This window comes from Onychostruthus taczanowskii, unplaced genomic scaffold, assembly GCF_017590055.1.
Source record: "Onychostruthus taczanowskii isolate IOZ18803 unplaced genomic scaffold, ASM1759005v1 scaffold112, whole genome shotgun sequence".
Lineage (NCBI taxonomy): Eukaryota > Metazoa > Chordata > Aves > Passeriformes > Passeridae > Onychostruthus > Onychostruthus taczanowskii.
This window is the reverse complement of record NW_024497852.1, coordinates 1140890-1158865: the sequence shown is the minus strand read 5'-3', so window position 1 is coordinate 1158865 and position 17976 is coordinate 1140890. Positions and strand designations below refer to the sequence as shown.

The window sequence follows — 17976 nt, the reverse complement described above, 5'->3', positions numbered from 1 at the left end:
TGGCTTAGGTGCTACGAAGCACCTCAGGTGTGAGTTTTGAGGTCAGAGGGGGTGGAAGGAGGGACTGGGCTGGAGGAAGTTGCACCTCTGAGATGTGTCTATAAAAGCACCCTGCAGCCAGCAAAGCCTCACCCTCTGTTCCTCACAGCTGGCTGGGTGCTGCTGCGTGGTAAGAAGCTTTATTTTTGCAGAGTTTGTTGCTGTGCTTCCCTAATTTAATTTTTAGGCTTAATTTAAACTGCTTTTTTCTGTCCCCGAAAAGCTGAGTGTTCCTTAAAATGTCTTAAGACGCTCTTGTCTGGAAGAGTTTGCAGATCTGTTGCCTCCTCTGATCCCCCAGCTTGCTGCAGGATTTTTTGGCACCCTCGAAAGGGGTTGGTCATCTTTTGGGGATTGAGAATCCCGAGAGGAATGAGCTGGGAAATGTCGCGGAGCTGTTCCATATGGAGCAGGCTCTGTCGGGATTCAAACACAAATGATGTGGGAGGTCCCAGCCCGGTCCCGCGGGAAGGGTGGTGGCAGCGGGGTGGCTCTGGGTGGAGGATTTGCAGCTGGGGGATGAGGCTGGCTTAATTTCCTGAGTGAGTGGTAATGACAGAGGAATCAGCAGGTGCTGGGGAAACCAGGCAAAAACCACTCTTCCTCGAGAATTTGGGACCTGAGAGTGGCTTGGGAGGCATTTCTCTCCCAAAACCCACCCTGTGGGGCTTTATTTTTAGGTGGATGGTGTGGAGGGAGAACAGATGTTCTTGAGGACTTATTTTTAAAACAAAATCACTCCTCAGGCTATAAAATTAGCTCAGAAAAGTCACTCCTTGCCCTGAAAGATGCTCGAATGGAAAACTTCCCGGCATCTCCATTCCCAGAGTGGGTGGGATAAAGGTGCAGCCACAGCCCCGGCTCTGGGAGAGCCACGTCAGTGGAAACTCGGGGTGCTTGGGGGTCTCGGGCACTTGATCTCTGTCCTGGGCCGTGCAGGCTGCACCCCCAGAACAGCTGGAGCAGCTCAGAAATGCCAGGGTCCCCCAGAGGAGGAGTGGGGTGTCCAAGGAAGGCACAGGGCTGGGCATGTGTCTGTGCTGGCCAAACCAAAGGCTGTAAACTGATCTTGGAGAATCCTCTCGGAGGGATTTTGGTGAAATCACAGGCATGCCAGCTCCGTGCTGGGACACAGGGAAAGCTGCAGGCTTTCACCCCCAGAACAGCTGGAGCAGCTCAGAAATGCCAGGGTCCCCCAGAGGAGGAGTGGGGTGTCCAAGGAAGGCACAGGGCTGGGCATGTGTCTGTGCTGGCCAAACCAAAGGCTGTAAACTGATCTTGGAGAATCCTCTCAGAGGGATTTTGGTGAAATCACAGGCATGCCAGCTCCGTGCTGGGACACAGGGAAAGCTGCAGGCATGGCCTCTGCACAGAAACCTCCTGTCCCTGGTCCCCCTCCAGCCCCTCTCGGAGCTGGCACAGATCTCTGTGCCTCCCCCTCTGCTCTGCTCCAGGATTTTCCTGCTGCCAGCCCCTGGCTGGGTGAGCCCGGGATGGGGCAGAGCCTGCTGCTGGCACTGCCCCGGGGCCGCTCTCCCTCTCTCAGGACACCTCCGGCTGCCGGTACAGCTCCCGGTACAGGGCACGGCTGCCACCCGCTCCGGCTTCAGGACGGTGTCCCGGTGACATAAGCTAATTTAACAGCATCTGGTCCCACTGTTTTTTTTTCTCTGTAACCTTAAACAAAAATAGGTATCTTTTTATTCATAACACCGGGGCAGCGAGGCGGCCCTGACGCGGGCCCTGTGTCGGTGGTAGTGGATGCCCGCAGCCACAAGTTCCAGTGGGAATTGAAGCCCATCTTGGTCCCAGACACCTTTTCCAGGCTGCTCCAAGCTCCCTCTCACCACGCTCGGCATTCTCCAGCCCTTCCCTCCCAGTTCGGCCACGCTGCTGGCCTCTGTCCCCGAGGTCCCCGCAGCCGCTCAACCCCATGGGCGCTTGTCCCAGTGGCACCTTCTTATCCTCCTGCTCCCTTTGTCCCCTGACCGCAGGGCCTCTTGTGCCGTGACCACCCGTGTCCCTCTGTCCTGCTGTCCCTTGTCCTTGCTGTGCCCGTGTCCCCCTGTCCCCCCGCGGTCCCCGCCGCTTTGGCCCGCCCGGGCTCTGCCCACACCCAACATGGCCGCCGTGCCGCCGCCGCCGCGCTGACCCCTGCCGGCCGCCATAGCCGGCGCTTCCTCTCCAAGATGGCGGCGCCCAGCGGGAGGAGCGGCCGGCGCTCGTGGGCCGCGCTGGTGCCCGCAGCTCTGCTGTGCCTGGCGGCCCGCGCGGCCGCGGAACCGGGCACGGCCCCGGGCGCGGCCCCGAGCACGGCCGAGTTCGACGTGCGGCCCGGCGGGGAGGTTCACTCCTTCTCCCGGAGCCTGGTGAGCGGTCCGGAGGGAGGGAGCGGGAGCGGAGAGGGTACGCGCCCCTCGCTGATTGGCTGCGCGGCACGTCACTCATATCGCCCGCTATGGGGATTGGCTGGGCGCGAGGGAGGGCGGGGCGAGTGGGTGGCGGGGGTCCCCAGGGAGAGAGGGGCCCCCAAAGGGGGGCTACAAGGGCAGGGGGACCCCAGGGTGAGCGGGGGTCTGCAAGAGAAATGGGGTCCCAAACGGAGCTACAAGGGCAGGGGACCCCAGGGTGAGCGGGGGTCTGCAAGAGAAATGGGGTCCCAAACGGGGCTACAAGGGCAGGGGACCCCAGGGAGAACGGGGATACTCAAGGAAGGAGGGAGCCTCCGCAGAGAAGGGTGTCCTCGAGGGGAAGGAGCCCCAGTGGGGTCCTCCAGCAGAAGGGGGTCCCCAAGGTGGGACAGTTTCTGCAGCGAGGAGACCCCCAGGGATGGGGACCCTCCGGGGATAACGGCCCCCAGGGGAAGGGGGGCACCCCAAGAGCAGGGAGAGGGGAAGGGGGTCGCAGAGAAAGAAGGGTCCTCGTGGGAGGGGGCTCAGCAAGGGAAGGGCCCCAGTGCAGAAGGGGCCGGGGGTCCCTGGGCACCCCAGGACACGAGTCCTCCCCCCAGCACTGCAGGCAGGGCCGGGGGAGGTTGAGGCTGGATATGGGGGGACATTCTCCATGGAAAGGGAGCCCGGGCACCGGCGCGGTGGCATGGCAGAGCCCCCGTCCCTGGGGGGATTGGATTGAAGGCCGTGTGGCACCTGGGGACAGCGTGGCCTTGGCAGTGCTGGGGCACTCGCTCTGGGGGGGCATTCCCAGGCTCAGCCCTTCTGGGCCCTGTGGGAGAAGAGCTGGTGTACAGTGAGCTGCTCTTGCTCTCTCACAGGGGGATCTCGGCTGCACCTTCACCTACTCGGCCCAGGGCGGCACCAACGAGGTGAGCTGGGCAGTCCTGCTGCAGCCAGCTCCTCTTCCTCAGCTCCTCTTCCTCAGCTCCTCTTCCTCGCCTGGGAGGGAGAAAGGCTGGGAGCTCTTGTGTGAGAGCACAGCCCCGAGGCAGGGAGCAGCAGGGGCTGCCAGCGACTGCTGGGGGTGCTGGGGGGTTTGGGAGCTCCTGCTCCTCTGGGGTGATTTTGGAGCTCCTGCTCCTTTGGGGTGGTTTGGGAGCTCCTGCTCCTCCGTGGGGTTTGGGAGCTCCTGCTCTGGGGTGATTTTGGAGTTCCTGCTCCTCCTGGGTGATTTGGGAGCTCCTGCTCCTCTGGGGTGATTTTGGAGCTCCTGCTCCTGTTGGGTGATTTTGGAGTTCCTGCTCCTCTTGGGTGATTTTGGAGCTCCTGCTCTGGGGTGATTTTGGAGCTCCTGCTCCTCTGGGGTGATTTTGGAGCTCCTGCTCCTCGGGGGGGTTTGGGAGCTCCTGCTCTCGGGTGATTTTGGAGCTCCTGCTCCTCGGGGGGGTTTGGGAGCTCCTGCTCTCGGGTGATTTTGGAGCTCCTGCTCCTCGGGGGGGTTTGGGAGCTCCTGCTCCTCCGGGAGGGGGGTCTGGCCTGGCAGGGCTCTCCCCTGACCCCGCTCTCCCCGTGCAGCAGTGGCAGATGACGGTCGGAGTGAGCGAGGACAACGGGCTCTTCTCCTGCTCCATCTGGAGGTGTGTCCTGAGCACAGCCACCTCGGGGTGCCCGTGGGGCAGGGACAAGGACCCTGCAAGGACTTACACCTGCCCAGGGAGGGTTTTCCTCTCCCAGGGATGCTCCAAATTCCCTGTTCCCCTCTCCCCTGCTCTGCACAAAAGCTACAAAAGATCCAGAGGTGGCTGTGGGGGGAGGGAGGGAGCCAGGAATCCTTCACTCCCCTGCTCCTCCTCCTCTGCACCTCTGTGCCGGTGACAAAGGCTCTGCTTTCTTCTTTCAGGCCCCAGGGGAAGTCTTATCTCTTCTTTACCCAGTTTAAAGCTGAAGTGAAAGGAGCCAAGATAGAGAATGCCATGGCTTATGTAAGTCCCAGCTGATCCCGGGGAAGCAGAGTGTGGGAGGCTGCTATAAAACATGAATTAGACATGGAAAACATTTATTAGACATCTGTGCCATTAAATGTGCTCCACCACGTCCCTAATTAGAGGCTGGTGGCAGGCAGGAGAGGGGCTGCAGGTGGGCAGCCTGCCCCATTGTGTTCCTGCCCTCTCACTCCCAGGGCTTTGCTGGGAGGGGGCTCCAAAGGCACCAGGGCACAAAGGGACTCGACAAATTGCATGTGACAAAGCAAATGAAAGCTCTGCTGGTGTTTTTGTCTGCCTCATTCTTCCATTTCCCACTTTCCAGGGGTGAGGCTTTCACTCCCCCCAAGGACACGAGTCCGTGGTTTAGCAGGAAATAGGAAAACAGACAGAGATTTTCCTCCAGATTTCCTTTGTGCCCTTCATTCTTTCACTGCACGGAAATCTCAGAGCCGTTCATTTTCAGCTGCTGGTTGGTTTGAATTCTGTGGCCTGCTGGATTGCCTCAGCCTCTCACCCCTCCTTCCTTCCTTCCTTCCTGTCTCAGTCTCAGGCTGCTGCGGGTGCCCTGAGCGACGTCCCCTTGAAGCAGGAGGAGTTTGGGGTCACTGAAACAGCAGGTGTGTGCCCGAGGGGGCTGGCAGAGAGGGGCTGGGCTGGGGGACAGGCCAGGCACCCTCAAACCCTGCTGGCAGGGCTCTCAATGCCCCACTGGCAGCTGGGTTCTGCCCCCATCCCAGTTAAATCCCGGGGTAAGGAGGGGTTCCCCCCTGGCTCCCCCCTGGTTCCCCCAGCCTGGCACGTGCAGGAGTGGGAAGAGCAGTGCCCAGCGCCCTGGGAGGACCCAGCAGGGCTGTTTGGCTCCTGCTTTTCCAGCTGCTGATCCTGGGCTTCTCTCTCTCTCTCTCTGCAGTGTCTCACAGGGAAGGCAAGTTCCGTTTCGAGCTGTCCAAGCTCGTGATTGTGGCAAAACCCCCCCGAGACGAGCTGTGAGGCCAGGCCAGCCCTGCCAGGGGGCACGGCCACACCAGCACGGCAGGGAAGGCATTTCCTGCTCACCTGCAGGGTCGTTCTTTTGGTTGGCCAAACCTTTTGTGTTTTCCATACTGAGATGTGCTGGGGACCCACACGAGTGGGGCTTGGAGGGCTGGGGACAGGTTTGTTCTGCCTCGTGTCAGAGTGACCCCCTGCTCCTCCTGTGGCCCTTCCTGCCTGGCTGAGCAGGGCACAGCTCCCTGGAAAGGGGCTCCTTATCTGCCTGCCTGGGAAGAGCAGGGCAGGGAGATAAGTGGCTGCTCTTAAGCAGGGCTTGCTGAAGGGGAGTTGTTAACTCTGTACTCTCTGGAGGGGAGATGGGATTTCTCTCTCCACCAGCGTGACAGGAGGAAATAATTAATTTAGGGGGAGGGAGGGAGGGGGTTGGCCAAAGCTCTGATTCCATGGTGAGTGTTGGGGCTGGGGGAAGGCAGAGCAGCTTATTCTGACATAATCAGGAGTCAATCCAGGCAGCAGTTCCACGTGTCAGCACAACCACAGGACTATTTTATACCTACAGAAAAGTGATTCTTTTCTTATCCAGAGTAATAACAGGGAATGTGCAATTCCTTTCCTGTGTAAATACAGCACCAATAAAGAAATAAAGCATCGTGCTCTGGCCTGAAACTGCTCTGCTCTGCCCCTCCTCCCCTCTCCAGCTGTGTGGACCTTTGTTGCTGCTTGGCCAGGAGGAGCTGAGGTGTCCCAGGGGAATTTGGGGGCTGCAGAGGGTTTAGGGGGGTCTTGCAGCTGACACAGACACACACCTTGGGAACAGCAAAGAATTTCCGGCTGGACATTGCTCAGCCCCATCCCACCACCCCTGCCTGGGATTCCCAGCTCTGGTTCCTGACAGGGACAGGATTTGTTCTCAAGGCCACTGGCCCCTGCCCTCCTGGGGCTCCTGCTGTTCTCCACCCCCTTGTGAATGGGCTGTGCCCCACCCCAGGCTGTGTCACACCATTACCAGTGGCAGCTACAGCCAGGCCTGTGAAGTGACAGGGACAGGGCCTTTGTGCCTTTCATTTAATCTTCTGAGGCTGAGAGTTATCAGTGCCAGGGGTGGGAAGGGAGCAGGAGGGGAGCCCCTGTCTGGAGACACCCAGGGAGCAGGAGGCACCAGAAGGTCACAGAGATAAGGCCAGTGGAGATTGTGTGGTGTCTTGGGTGCTAAAAGGGCAATTTCCAGTGCTCAGAGCTGAGCTCAGAGTGACCTGAGCATCCCCTCTGCTCCGGGCTGTGTCTGCCTGCAGAGCCACCCCTGCTGCCAGGCTCTCCTGCTGCCAGGGCTCTCTTTTGGGCCCCTCCTGGGCCCTGAGGGGATGTGGGGGTGCAGAGGAGCACGTGTGGGTGTCTGCTGGGAGCGAGATCTCACCAAATCACGGAGTGGTTGGGGTTTGGAGAGGCTTTCAAGCTCATCCAGTCCCACCCTTGCCGTGGGCAGGGACACCTCCCAGTGTCCCAGGCTGCTCCAAGCCCTGTCCAGCCTGGCCCTGGGCACTGCCAGGCATGGAGCACCCTGTGCCAGGGCCTCCCCACCTCCCAGGGAGGAGCTCCTTCCCCACATCCCAGCTGACCTCTGGGAGGCCAGTCCCTTTGTCTTTGTCCGTGCAAATCCAGGAGCTGCTGGGCCACTGAGCAGGGACAGCATGACCAGCAGCAGTGCCAGGGGACAGAGAGCACAATCCCCAGGTCACAGAGAGCCACCAGCACCTGGGGGCAAAGCCAGCTGTCCCCAGGGCTCATTCTGTCACTGTCACCACTGACACCTCACGGAGCTCCCAGGCCACACAGTGAGTTTATTTAAATAACTCATCAGGGCTACAGAGTTTGCTAAAAATGAGTATCACTCAGTCAAGGGCGTGGAAAAGGGATGAAATCCCAGGGGAGCTTTGGATGACCACCAAAGCTGCCAGGTGGCACCTCCACTGGAGGCTGGTGGGCAGTTGGGTGGCTCCAGGGATCCAGGGATGGAGCAGCTCCCCCAGCTCCCTCCCAGCCCTCCCCCAGGTGAGGAGGGATCCTCCTGGCCTCAGGGACTTGTCTTTGAGGACACCTAAGCCCAGGCAGAAGCACCTTCCTGCCTGAGGCAGCACAAGTCCAGACCATGATTTGCTCCCTCCACGTTGTGGAGCTGCTGGAAGAAAACCACAGCATCCCACAGCCCTCCAGTGGGGGGCTCTCAGAACTGCCCCCCAACACCGTCCCACCTGCTCAGAGACACCTCAGAGGTGCTTCACACCGCGAGTCTTTGGTTCAGTTTCCCCACAGAGGGTTACGACAGAGTTCAAGGCACAGAGCCCAAATCCTTGGACTCTGAGCTGAAGGCACTTGGTGGGCAAGGAAACCAAACTGTACAGCAGGGTCCCAGGATGCCCTGGAGAGGCTCAGCCCAGCGCAGGGAGGGGTTTGCAGACCCTGGGCGAGGGGGAGGCAAAGTCAAGAGGTTCATTCTCTCGGAGAAACAAGAACACAAGCGAGCACTGCAGAGGAGGAGGAGGAGGAGGAGGAGGAGGAGGGGACGGCCAGCCCGGCCGAGGCCAAAGCCAACATCGCATCTCGGCCTCGCGGGGGGCAGAGCCCCGCTGCCAGCAGCCCCCTCAGATGCTGTCCTCCTCCAGCATCTTGTTGACCCCCTCGCAGATCCTCTTGAGGTGGGTGCGGTAGGGCTCGGCCGGGCCGTAGAGCGCCGACAGGAACTCGTAGTCCGCGAAGTGGTTGAAGACGTGGTTGATGCGCGAGTGCGACTTGGCCGTCAGGTGCCCGTTGACCGCCTGGTGCAGCAGGTCCCGGCACTCGGTCAGCACGCCGGACATGACCCTGCGGTCGAAGGTGAAGTCTATCTGGTGGAAGCTGACGGCCGTCATGGCCAAGGTGTGAACCTTCTTGCGGAAGCGCTCCATGAGCAGCAGCTCCTCGGCGCTGAACTGCCCGTTGCGGTAGAGAACGCCCAGCTTCATCACGATCTTGATGAGGTTCTTGATGATCTTCTGGGCCTCTTTGCGGTTGTGGGTGTACTCCTTGGTGGCCCGGTACAGCTCGTCCAGGATCTCGCTGCTGGTGTCATCAATGAAGGCGTTGGCGATGGTCTTGGTGGCCATTTTGCTCAGGAGCTTCTTCTGGGCCTGCAGGGCCAAGTTCTTGGTGCTGAAGGTGTCCATCTCTGCGGGGCAAGAGGCACACACGGGTCAGTCCCTGCTCTGCAGCCATGCCCACCTCACTGGTGTCCCGGTCCACGGCAGGGGGTGGAGCTGGACGAGCTTTAAGGTCCCTTCCCACCCAAACCATTCCGTGATTCTGCGATTCCTCACCTCCCCACGCAGGTTTTTGGCAGGAGAAAGAGCATCTCCAGGCAATGGGGGACTGAGGGAGCTCCTGGCTGCCAGGGCAGGTGAGGGCTGAGCTCCCCCCAGGTTTGGTGGGTGGGATCATTACAGGGTGTTCCCTCCTTCCTTCTCCCAAACTGCGGAGCGGCTGCAGCGAGCGAGGCGTCCCTACCTGCGCGCCCCTCCATCCCGGCGTCCCTCCCGGGACCGACGCCTCCCTCCTCCTGCTGCACGAAGGGCTCTTGCCCCATCGTTTGAACATTTTTCCTTCCTTAAAACCTGACTCATTTCCTGCAGGGTGAGCTGGGGACAGCCCAGGTGGCAGCTGAGTCAGCCCCGCTGCCATGTGCCCCGTGCGCGGCGGTGCCGGCCGGGCCGGGGCGGCACAGCCGGTTTGCAGCGCCCGGCAGTGACAGGGGAGCCCTTTTCCCTGGCACCGCTCGCCCTGGAACACCCACACGAGCTCGGGCTTGTTGTGCTGCTGCCCCAGCCTCCTCCGGAGCCGGCAGTGCAGGAGGGGAATAATTCACCCAGACAGGAAGATCACCTAGAGCCCCACTCCCACATCCCGGCGGGGCCAAATCCATCACCTCGGGCAGAGCACGGCTTTAAACTGCTGTGAACGATCGAAAACCCTGGAGACGCGTCTTGGCCTGGGAAACCGCAGAGCTACAAATCACAGGGAGGGGAGAACAGCAGGAAAACAACCGGGATGGATGGGCAGAGCTGGGAGCTGCTTCTGCAACAGCCTGCACATAGCACGGACAGCCTGGCAGAGCAGGAGGGGATGGGATCAGCCTAAAAATACATCCCCAGGGAGGGGAGAGGAGATGTTTCAGCTGAAGGATGCTGCTGGTGTGAGGATGGATGGGGATAAATTGCTCATGGGTAGGGAGCAGGTTTAGATTTGATGTTAAGAAGGAATTCTTCCCTCAGAGGGAGCTGAGGCCCTGGCACAGGGTGCCCAGAGCAGCTGTGGCTGTCCCTGGATCCTGGAAGTGCCCAAGGCCAGGCTGGAGCAGCCTGGGGTAGTGGAAGGTGCCCCTGCCCATGGGGCAGGGGTGGGATGAGATGAGCTTTTGGTCTTTTTCCAACCCAAACCACTCCACGACTCTGGGATTCTGTCACAGAACCGAGCCTGTCCCCATCACAGGCAGCTCTGTCATTCCCTCCTGGCCAAGCTGAACCCCTCAGGGGATCCCCAGTGCTGCTCCTTCCCCTCTGGACACACACCAGGCTCTCAGGAGCAAATCCCAGCTCCTCAGGGATGCCCTGCTGTGGCCAAGGCTCCCCAGGCAGTCTGGCAGGACGATGGTGCTGAGCCCCTGAGCACCTCCCAGCCAGCAGCTCCCAAACCCCAGGGCAGCCAAGGCTCCGTGGGGATGAGAATTCCAGGAGCAGTGACAGAGACATTGCCTGCGGGGTTATCTACAGCCCTCGGGAAAAACACGGAGGTTTGGAAGCATTTCCTACGGTGGGAAAACATTGATTCTTGTCAGCCTGAGCCTCAGGCTGAGGCTCTCACACTTAATAAGACAAAAATGACAGCGCAGAGCCTGGTGACAGCAGCTCCTGGGTCAGGAATTCCAATGGCTGCATCCAGGGGGTGCTGCCCGAGCCGAGCCTGGAGGGAGGGACGGGCAGGATGGGCAGAGGCAGCTCCATCTCCTCTCCCTTCACCCATGCCAGGCATCCTGTCCGGAAGGAGCTGGGCTTTGCTGTGGTGCTGACAGCCTGGAATTTCCCTCCCCGGGCTCGTGGGGTGCCCTGGGAACGGTGCCTGGATAAATGGGAATTCCCACACCCGAGCTCTGCCTTGGGTGACCACAGACACAAAGCGAGTGCAAACTCCACCTCCGGAGCACATGAAAAATAGGAAGTGCCAAGTCCTGCGAGCTGCCCACGGCTCCCAAATGCCAGCTGGAATAATGGATCAACCCTCTGCTCCCTGCAGCAAATAACACCCGGCTGCTCACTGCCCTCCCCTGCTCCGGGACCAGGAGCATCGCTCCAGGGGGAAACTGAGGCACCAAGCATTACTGGGGGGGAGGTCTGGGGACCCCAGAAGTGGTATAGACGGGTATGGAGATCCCAAAAATGCAACCAGCTCCCTCTCCAGTGCCCAGGGGTGGTTTTAGAGGCTGCCTCCTGCAAAGCCCAAGGAAAGCCAGGCTCACCTCCTGCTGGCTCCCCCGGCACCCTCCACACCACGCTCGGCCCGCCAGGACCTGCTGACTCAGCAGCAGCAGGAGATGTGGGGATTTCAGCAGAATGAGCCGTTTTCCTGCCGGGAAGGGCCCCACGACCCCATTGTTCAGCGGGGGCTGCTATCAGCACACGGAAGAGTCGAGCCTTGCCCCGAGCAGCAGCCTGAAATAACCCACTTCACTTCCTTCCTGTCGCTGCAGTTTCCAGCCCGGCTCAGGGCTTGGGCTCCCCCCCACCCCCTTCTTCTTTTTAATGAAAACGCCCTAAAAAACAGCTTCTTCTTCTTCCGAAGTGGAGCTGCTGTCACCAAGTTCCTCCCTGCTCCGGAAGAGTGCGGCAGGGCTGTGGTCCCAACGGTGGCTTTGGGGACAGGCACAGCCCTCTCTTGGAGGGTTCCCACCCATTTTGGAGGTTTTTGGGGGAGTCTTGCAGCCCTGAGCGGTGGTGTGAGGGCTGGGGTGTCCTGGCTGAGCACAGGAGGGTGGCCCTGTCACAGGACAGACGTGGTCCCCTGGGGACAGACACGTGCCGTGCCCATCTCCCACTGGGCTTGCACCTCACCCAACACCCAGCTGTGACCTGGATTCCCAAAAAAAACCTCTCCCAAAAACACCTCTGAGGGCACAAGCATCGATCATCAACCATCATCAGAAAGGTCCTGCCTGAGGGGGAAGACAAGACCCTGTCACCCTGTGGTCACCTGGCGCCGGTGGCACCACGCCAGCAGTGACATCCTCCCAATGATCACTTTTACCTGCCCCAAAGATCCCTCTCCCTGCCTGTCCCTTTCACCTGGCTCCCACCAGCGCCTCCATGGGCTCGGCCCCCCAGTTCCCTCGGCAGCGGGTGAATATTTCATGCAGGAAAGGAAAATAATTAATTCATGGAGCAGCGAGGAGGGGGAGGCTCCACAAAGCTCCAGCTCAGAGTGGAGGCGCCTCTGCCTCCTCTTCCTCCTCCTCTCCCTCCTCCAGCTTCCCACCGCGGCCACAGTAACTTGGATTGTCTTGCTACAAGTTTCCTCCAGCATGGAAACACCGTTTCCCAACGGGATAAACACTGAGCAGGGGCGATCCCCTTGGATTTCCCGGGAAACACCCCAGCTCTGCCCCCCCAGCATCCCCAGTCCCCCCGCATCCACGGCTCAATGCCAGGTGTGTGGATGGCATCCCGCTGCTCCGCCCTCCATCCCCCGGATCGCTTTCCCCCTTGCTCCAACCCCTATTAATTAATTACACCCTCCTGGATTACAGGAGCCAGGGGGGAGCGCCGGGCAGTAACCTGAGAGCCCCCACAGCCCCCACCCGCCGTGACCCCCGCCGCTCCCGGACCCTCGTTACCAGCGCCGGGAGAGCCGAGGAAGAGGAGCGGGAGGAAGGGCCAAGCGCCGGCCCTCGCACGTTGCCATGGGGGCAGAGAGCAGCCGGAGACGCTGCCCGGGAGCGTGTGTGCCCAGCGGGGCGAGGCCGGCAGGAGGGCACTGAGCAAACACCGAGCCCGGGGAAACGCTCCTTCCCCGGCAAGGCCGGGTGGATCCGCGGCCGGGGGAGCACCGGGAGTGCTGCGGGGCAGCGGGAGTGCTGCGGGGCACCGGGAGTGCTGGGGAGCACCGGGAATGCTGGGGAGCACCGGGAGTGCTGGGGGGCACCGGGAGTGCTGCGGGGCACCGGGAGTGCTGAGGGGCACCGGGCATGCTGCAGGGCACCGGGAGTGCTGAGGGGCACCGGGAGTGCTGGGAGGCACCGGGAGTGCTGGGAGGCACTGGGAGTGCTGGGGAGCACCGGGAGTGCTGCCGGACACCGGGGAGCACCGGGAGTGCTGCGGGGCACAGGGAGTGCTGCGGGGCACCGGGAGTGCTGGGGAGCACCGGGAATGCTGGGGGCACCGCCGCACCGGTGCTCCCCCTTGCCCTGCGCGCTCCCGGTGCCGGTGCCAAGCGCTCGGCGCGTCCCCGTCCCCGTCCCCTCCGCCTCTGGGACATCCGAGCTCCTCCGTCCCAAAACCTCCCTCCCGCAGGTGCCCCCGCTGGGGCTGCAGACGCAGCCATGGGAAGGAGACGGTTTTTGGTTTTGCCTGGGAACGCTGATCCGCCCCGGCAGCTCCGACGTGTCTGTGCAAGGAGCTGCCCCCGTCCGAGGGGGCTCTGGCGGTGCCAACCCCGGGCATGGGCGGGGAGCCCCCGCCGGTGCTGCCCGTGGGAATGGGACCCCGGGGTCCGCGTGGAGGGGCGCTCGGGGCTGCGAGCCCCCACGCAGGGCAGGGGGCGATCCTGGGGGCTGATCTGAGGATCTGCTGCGGCATCAAGGAATTCCTCCCGGGATTATTGTGCCCCGGGGGGGAGGCAGCTGCCAAGCTGGAGAGGAGGAGGAGGAGGAGAAGGAGCAGGAGGAGGAGGAATGGGGGTTATTTTAAGGAGAGAAGGAGGAGGAAGAGGAGGAGGAGGAGGAGGAAGGGGGATTATATTATGGAGGGGAGGAGGAAGAGAGGGGGATTTTATGGAGAAAAGGCAGAGGAAGAGGAGGAGGAAGGGGGTTATTTTACAGAGAGGAGAACGGGGGGGTTATTTTGGAGCATCTGTCTCGCCTTCCATTTCCTCCTTTTCTTTCTCCAGCTGCCATCAAGCTGCTCTCTCTGGCAGCAACTTCCTTTCTCCTTCACTCGGAGCAGACGGAGACTTATGGGGAAGTAGAAAACAGAGGCTGGGAGGGGGAAACTGAGGCCAAACCACCATCCGTCCGTCTGTCCGGCTGCGGAGGGGGCCAGGGCGCATCACATGCTTCCTGCCCCGGGATCAGCAGGACAAAGTCGCTCTGGGAGGGAGAAAAACTCCACGGGACAGTTGGGATCCAACGCCGGGCCTGGGGTCGGTGAAGAACGGCTCAGATCCTTCCGTGCCCCAGGGAAGATCAGTCCGAGCCGGGAGTTTCTGGGAGTTTCACACCCAGCTCCTGCCCCGGGAGGGATCCGGCCTCTCCCGAGGGATTCGTCTTTCCAGGAATGGAGGAATTTCATCCTCCGGAGCGCAGGGCTGGGAGGAGGGACGGGCGATGCTCGAAGCCAAGTGCTGCCAGGGGGCACCCGGCCCTGCCCGGGCACGTGGGGCCGTGCCAGCCCCACGGGGTGGGTGGCTCCGGTGCCTCCCCCCGGCTCCCGTTATCCAGCACCCACCGGACCAAGGGGTCTTCCCAGCCCCATCGCGCTTCCCTTGAACCCGGGGGGAAATCGCCCTCTCCCCGTGTTTTACCCACCCGGGAAAGCCGAGGCACGTCCAGGGGCTGCCGGGGCTCTGCCCGCCCCCGGCTCCCGGCCCTGGCGGCTCCCAAACCCTCCTCTCCCCCGGGCGCGGCCGTCGGTGCCCGGTGACACCGGGCAGGGGGGACACACACGGATGATTCCCGGGGTGGGGCACGAGAGGCGCAAGCACGAAACGGGGCCGGTACCGAGCGCCCCCGCCCCCACGGAGCGGGGAAGATGGGAGGCACCGGGGGAACCGGGAGGAACTCGGGAGGTACCGGGGGAACCGGCCCTTACCTGCAGCCTGCCTCGGGGAGAGCGGCGCCGGGAGCGGGGATTCTCCGGTGCTCCCGGCGGGACGGGGCGGGGCGGGGCTGGAGGGGCGGGGCCAGGCGGAGGGTCCCGCTTCCCCCGGCGCCGCTCCCTGCCCGGCGGGCCCCGCAGCGCTACCAGCGCCCGCTCCCCGATGCCGGTGCCCGGTGACGGTGTTCGGTCTTCGATGGCCAGTGCCAGTCCCGGTGTCCGATGTTCGGTTCCCGCTTCCCGTTTCCCGGTGTCCAGTGTCCGGTGCCCGGTTCCCGGTGTCTGTTTACCGATTCCCGATGCCGGTTCCCAGTGTCCGATTCTCGGTGTCCGGTTCCCAGTGTCCAGTTCCCAGTTCCGGTTCCCGATCCTCAGTGTCTGGTTGGCGGTGCCGGTTCCCGGCTGTCGGTGTCGGGTTCCCGGTGCCGGTTCCCGGTGCCGGTTCCCGTCTCTCGGTGCCGGTTCCCGGCTCTCAGTGTCCGGTTCCTTCTCTCGGAGCCGGTTCCCGGTGCCGGTTCCCGGTGCCGGTTCCCGGCTCTCAGTGTCCGGTTCCCGGTGCCGGTTCCCGGCTCTCAGTGTCGGGTTCCCGTTGCCGGTTCCCGGTGCCGGTTCCCGGCTCTCAGTGTCCGGTTCCCGGTGCCGGTTCCCGGCGGGTCGGGGCCTCCCGCCCGCGGTCGCCGCCAAGTCCCGCGCGGGGCCGGGAGCGAAGGGGGCGGGCCCGGGGGCGTGTCCCGAGGGCGGCACCAGCCAATGGCGACGCGGGGCTTGCTACGAAGCGGCCAATGGGAGCGCGCGGACGGGGCGTGGGCGGGGCCGGGGCGGGCGCGTCCCCGTGGGTCCCGCGCGCGTGGGCCGGTGCCGGTAACGAGCGGGGAGGGCTCGGGCACCCCGGGCTGCACCGGGGGCACGGGGACACGCGGGGGGGACGGGGACACCGCTGGGTGACAGGGACACGCGGGGTGGCAGGGACACCGGTGGGCGGCGGGGACCCGCCGGGTGACAGCATCACGCGTGGGACGCGGGCGGGCGCTGCTGAACCGGAGCTGAGGAGGGCGCTGCTGGAGCGGGCGGGTCGGGGCTCCCCCTCCTCCGCGGCCTCTCGGGGGATGGGACACCCGTGGGAAGCGGGGGAGGCGCGGGGGCGGCTCAGGCGGGGGTGTGGAGGCGCGGGGGTCGTGGCTGTCAGTCCATCCCGGTGCCGGGGATCCCCCGACATCCCAGAGATTCGGAGCCGCCCGGCATCGGGAATGTCGGGGCATCCTTCCTCTTCCTCCTCCCGGCTCAGTGGGCGCGAGCCGCGGCACGGGATCCTAATTCCCAAAGGTGGCATTAAACAGATTAAAGGTGGGATTTAGAGCGGATTAAAGTCTGGATTAACGGGAGCCTTGACTGGAGTCCTGGTTTTACGCAGCGGCTGGGAAGTGAACCCCAGATCCTCTCCAGCCCCCCGATCCTGCTGCCCCCCGCCCCACGGCAGTGCCCGACACCCCCGGGGCATCGCCCCCGCTCCCAATGCCCCCGAGGATTTGCTCTGGTCCCAGGTGGTGCCGGAGCAGCTGTTGCGGCCCTTCCGAACAGTTGTGGCACCAGCCTGGCCGCAGAAATCACCCTCGGGGCTCCTCCGGTCCCGGCGGCCACCAGGAGCCTGGTCCTGTGTCCCTGTCACTGCCCTGTCCCGCACCCACCGCTGTCCTGCCCCACGTCCCCATTGCTGCCCTGTGCCGGCACCATTTCCCCATCCCCTGTCCCCATTCCTGCCCCATCCCGTGTCCCCATTCCTGCCCCATCCCGTGTCCCCATTCCTGCCCCATCCCATGTCCCCATTCCTGCCCCATCCCCTGTCCCCATTCCTGCCCCATCCCGTGTCCCTGTCACTGCCCTGTCCCGCACCCCACCGCTGTCCCATCCCGCCCTCCCACCGCTGGGACATCCCGCAGTTTGTCACCTCGCTCAGGCTGTTGCTGAAGGTGTTTTGGAGGGTGACGGGGTGGGGTGGGCTGTGGGGAGCCCTCCCCACGCTCTCCGGTGTGCCCAACACGCCGATCCCACAATTCCCAGCTCGGGAAGGGTCTCGGGAATGTCCCCAGGCCTCGCAGAGCTCTGCACCTCACTCCAGCCCTGGAGCAGCGGCTGGGGGATGCTCGGCTGGGGTCACACGGGGGGAGCCCCCAAAAATCCATGTCCCTGCCCGGAGGGCGCTGCCGGGAGCAGCCGCTGCGGATCAGCGGGGATGGGAGCTGGCGCCGCATGAAAACAGGGAATAAAACAGAGAGGCAGCAGGATCTGGGCCAGCTCCGAGCGGCCTCTCCCCCCCGTCCCTCCTCTCCTTTCAGGGAAATGAAACGGGGCTTTGCAGCCGCTGCTCTCCTGCCCGCCGAGCATCGCCCGTCCTGGGGGAGGCGGCACGGCTCCTTCCCCTCCCTCCTGCCACCCGGACACCCCCAGAGCTCCAGGAGCTCCAGTCCCGGCTGCTCCCCCCCGGCGGGGTGCGGGGGCTCGGCTGCGGGCAGGGGGGAGCTCAGCGAGAGAAAGGATGCGCGGACAGCCCCGAGGAGGGGCGCTGGGGAGGGCACGGAGCCGCTCTGTGCCCCCCTTAGCCCCGGTGTCACTGTGCCAGGGCTCCTCAGGGCCCGCCAGCCTCCAGAGCAGGCTGCTGCTGGCTCGTCCCCGCTCCAGGGGGACACAGCACCTCGTCTGGCTGTGCCAGGGGACAGGATGGGGACAGGGTGTCCCCAACACCCACCTGCGCCCATGATGGCACACGCTAGACCGCGGCAGCTCCTGGGACGGGGGGGTGGTGTCACTGCCCATAAAGCCACCATTGTCACCGGGGCACGTGCGGGGTGGGGGACCCCCCGTGCGGGGTGCTGGGTCCCGCAAGCCCTTCCCTCCGCAGCACTTTGCATTCCCGCTGCTCCCTGCCCGCGCCGCACAGCTGTGCCTGGCCACAATGGCCCCTTCTTGCCGCGTCACCGGCGCCGGCTGCGCCCCCCCGGCCCCTTCCCCGGGGCCGAGCCACCCCGCTGGCAGCCGAGGCGGAAAAATTCATCCCAGTTGAGGAAAAAAAAAAAAAATCCATCCTGGCAGGCAGCAGCTCCGGAGGGGAGCCGAGAGCAGGGCACGCTCTCCTGAACGGTTATCCCAGGGATGCTCCGGGATTTTTGGCTGGCGGTGGATGGAAGGGAAGGGACACTGGAGGTGTCAGGGGTGGATTGAAGGAAGGGACACTGGAGGGGTCAGTTTGGGGTGGATGGAAGGAAGGGACAGTGGAGGTGTCAGGGGTGGATGGAAGGAAGGGACACTGGAGGTGTCAGGGGTGGATGGAAGGGGACACTGGAGGTGTCAGTTAGGAATGGATGGAAGGAAGGGACACTGGAGGTGTCAGTCTGGGGTGGATGGAAGGAAAGGGACACTGGAGGTGTCAGGGGTGGATGGAAGGGAAGGGACACTGGAGGT

General features: G+C 63.3%; 2 protein-coding genes across 4 annotated transcripts; one reads left to right on the top strand and one right to left on the bottom strand.

Moving 5' to 3' along the window:
• The first annotated feature begins 2159 nt into the window (after window positions 1-2159).
• MYDGF (myeloid derived growth factor) lies at window positions 2160-6060 on the top strand. The gene is made up of 6 exons (XM_041424669.1): window positions 2160-2408; window positions 3311-3361; window positions 4008-4069; window positions 4333-4414; window positions 4962-5034; window positions 5328-6060. The coding sequence occupies exons 1-6, from the start codon at window positions 2229-2231 to the stop codon at window positions 5405-5407; spliced, it is 528 nt and encodes a 175-aa protein (XP_041280603.1). The 5' UTR covers window positions 2160-2228; the 3' UTR covers window positions 5408-6060.
• A 1180-nt stretch (window positions 6061-7240) lies between these two features.
• TNFAIP8L1 (TNF alpha induced protein 8 like 1) lies at window positions 7241-15198 on the bottom strand. Of its 3 annotated transcripts, none has more exons than XM_041424640.1 (2): window positions 14515-15198; window positions 7241-8612 (listed from the first exon to the last, which is right to left on the bottom strand). In XM_041424640.1, exon 2 carries the CDS (start codon window positions 8608-8610, stop codon window positions 8050-8052), a length of 561 nt encoding a protein of 186 aa, XP_041280574.1. In that variant the 5' UTR covers window positions 8611-8612; window positions 14515-15198; the 3' UTR covers window positions 7241-8049. The 3 variants fall into 3 exon arrangements, with proteins under 3 accessions (XP_041280574.1, XP_041280590.1, XP_041280582.1); XM_041424656.1 differs by lacking the exon at window positions 14515-15198 and adding an exon at window positions 12324-12525; XM_041424648.1 differs by lacking the exon at window positions 14515-15198 and adding an exon at window positions 10953-11633.
• Window positions 15199-17976: the final 2778 nt, after the last annotated feature.